The sequence below is a fragment of the Priapulus caudatus genome, unplaced genomic scaffold (assembly GCF_000485595.1).
Source record: "Priapulus caudatus unplaced genomic scaffold, Priapulus_caudatus-5.0.1 Scaffold511, whole genome shotgun sequence".
In the NCBI taxonomy this organism is placed as follows: Eukaryota; Metazoa; Priapulida; class Priapulimorpha; order Priapulimorphida; family Priapulidae; genus Priapulus; species Priapulus caudatus.
The window spans coordinates 141,407-143,677 of record NW_014577572.1 but is presented as its reverse complement, the minus strand read 5'-3'; the positions used below and the strand labels follow the sequence as shown (position 1 = coordinate 143,677).

General features: G+C 39.7%; 1 protein-coding gene across 1 annotated transcript in view; it reads right to left on the bottom strand.

The window, feature by feature from the left end:
* The window catches only part of LOC106811175 (tetratricopeptide repeat protein 23-like), a 15,367-nt gene that overhangs the window by 4,889 nt on the left and 8,207 nt on the right, over positions 1–2,271 (bottom strand). The window contains exons 3-4 of the mRNA XM_014814719.1: positions 1,583–1,769; positions 1,146–1,269 (exon numbers count right to left, since the gene is read on the bottom strand). Of these exons, the coding sequence (XP_014670205.1) occupies positions 1,146–1,269; positions 1,583–1,769 (311 nt within the window). The remainder of the gene's footprint in view (positions 1–1,145; positions 1,270–1,582; positions 1,770–2,271) is intronic.

Here is a 2,271-nt window from a genome sequence, read left to right as displayed (position 1 = left end):
TTTTGCAAAATATCAGTTGGCTAGGTTTCTCACATTCAAGCCAGATTTGGCTACCGGCTTTCCACTCAACCTGATGTTCGGAATGTACTGCTTAATAAGTGATCTCATTTTGTGCGTGATTTTATATTTTAACTCTCAATATTTAGCACAGTTTCGAACTACAGAAACCTGATTAGGCACAGGCTACTTCAAACATGCAGTCACCTTATAGTGTAATGTGTGTACAGTGAGTGTAGTTCAGTGTATGTAGTGAGTATTGGACTGGTTAAACTTTGCTCTTCTATCAAGTTTGATGTATAGCCACACCTACGCATGACAAAATTAAACTCTAACAAATACACTATGACAAGTGCCACATACACACACACACCATATACTTTACTTCACACTAAATGGCTTTTTCACACTGAAGAAGCAGCGGCACAAATAAGCTTGCCCAACTTTACAATTTCCGTAGTTAATAACATTTTTTACGTTACGAAGCCCACAAATTCTTTTGTACAATCAAAAGATGTTAAAGCTATCATTTCTTCATGAGTAAGCATCAACTTAAAAGAATTACGTTTGGACACACCTGTTTGCTTGAGGGACAGGGTGGAAGGACAGTGCTTAGTATTACCTAGTGGAGGCACACCTGATTGCATACTCAAGGTCGAAGACCATCTGTGAGCGCAGCAATGACTCCTCACACTGTCTCTGTTCTGTATCCCTGCCTGCATGGCTCCCGGCTGCATTCAGCAGTTTTCACGCAGCAATCATAGCTATGCTGCTCTGCCTGATCAGACAATTCTAGAAAAAGAACACCACATTGTACAATATCCCCCCCCCCCACAAGGTACTTATATAACACTAAATATAAGCAACTAGTGTCAAACTCTCAGTGTTAATTTGAGGCCCACTGCTACTACTGCTGCTAGTTATGACTGTTACTGCTGTAGCTGCTACTACTACATTTGAAGTTATATCTATTACAGTCATAACTCATACAGATGCTACTGAAACTGGTTCTGCAACCTATCTATTTCCATTAGAATGATTGGTGTATCGGTACTCAAGTGGAAGTTTAGTTAGGCTCTCTATACAGTGTACAAAACTAACTTTTTTTCATATCCTAGCAAAATTCTCAAACCATCAAACTTTTCTACCTTTCAGTTTTAAATACGCAGAGCCCAGCTCCCCATGAGCTGCAGCCAGCCTCCAGTGTGAGTCTCCGTAAGCAAGGCGTGCCAGCGCAACACAGCGAACAAACTCACGCACAGCCAAATCAACCTGTGAACCATAGCTGCAACTCATATTTACCATTAACACAATTTATAATTTATGCAACAAACTAGAACATTTATGATCGTTTTTTCTTCCATTTATCACACTTTATACTAATATTATATATATATATAAAGTGAACGTACATGGCTGTATACTTTCATACGCCTGCACAGGTCTACTAACTCTAGAAATACAATGCCATACATAGACACTGAAAGACATAAAAATGTCATACTTGGACAATCGGGAGATGGGTACATACCTAAATAACATTTGATGTTTTGGGATAACTAGGTTGTCGTCTCTAATAGTTTACCTGAAGATTTTTCATGTACATCTTAGCCTGCTCTCCTGCAGTTAACAACAGCTGGTCAGGAGGTGCCGTGGCTGGTTGAAGTGACCTTCTTCCCCGTTTGCTTTTTTTGGTGCTCATTCCCGGGGTCTTTGCAGCTCCGATATCAACTGAGGCAGAAGATTCCCCAGGAGACATAGACTCTGGATACCTTTTGTACAAAAAAATTGCAAAAGAAGTGCAAGGTGACTATACTCTTGATATATTGCTTGAGCCCTACTACCAGTGCAACTACTGTCACTACAGCAACTACAGCAATTGCAGCTGTCACTCTCATTGCTATTTAGGCTATATTTCCTATGTTTTAGCTACTGCTATACTATTGACAATTGCTGTAGTATGCTACAATTACGAATACTTACCACTGCTATACTTCTACTGCTACAATTACGAATACCTACCATTGCTATAGCATGCTACAATTACAACTACGGTACCAATTCAAGAACATAATAGAATAAATAAAAGGCATAACCAATACATGTGATCAGGAGTAGATAATAGGGAGGAGTGTGACATCAATAAACAAGGGAAATTCGTCATTTACTAGCCTTATAATACCTACGATTTACTACGCGTAACTCATCCAACTTGAGCTCAAATCGGACACAGTACTCCGCAATCCGGAGATACAGCCTAAAACGTACGACATG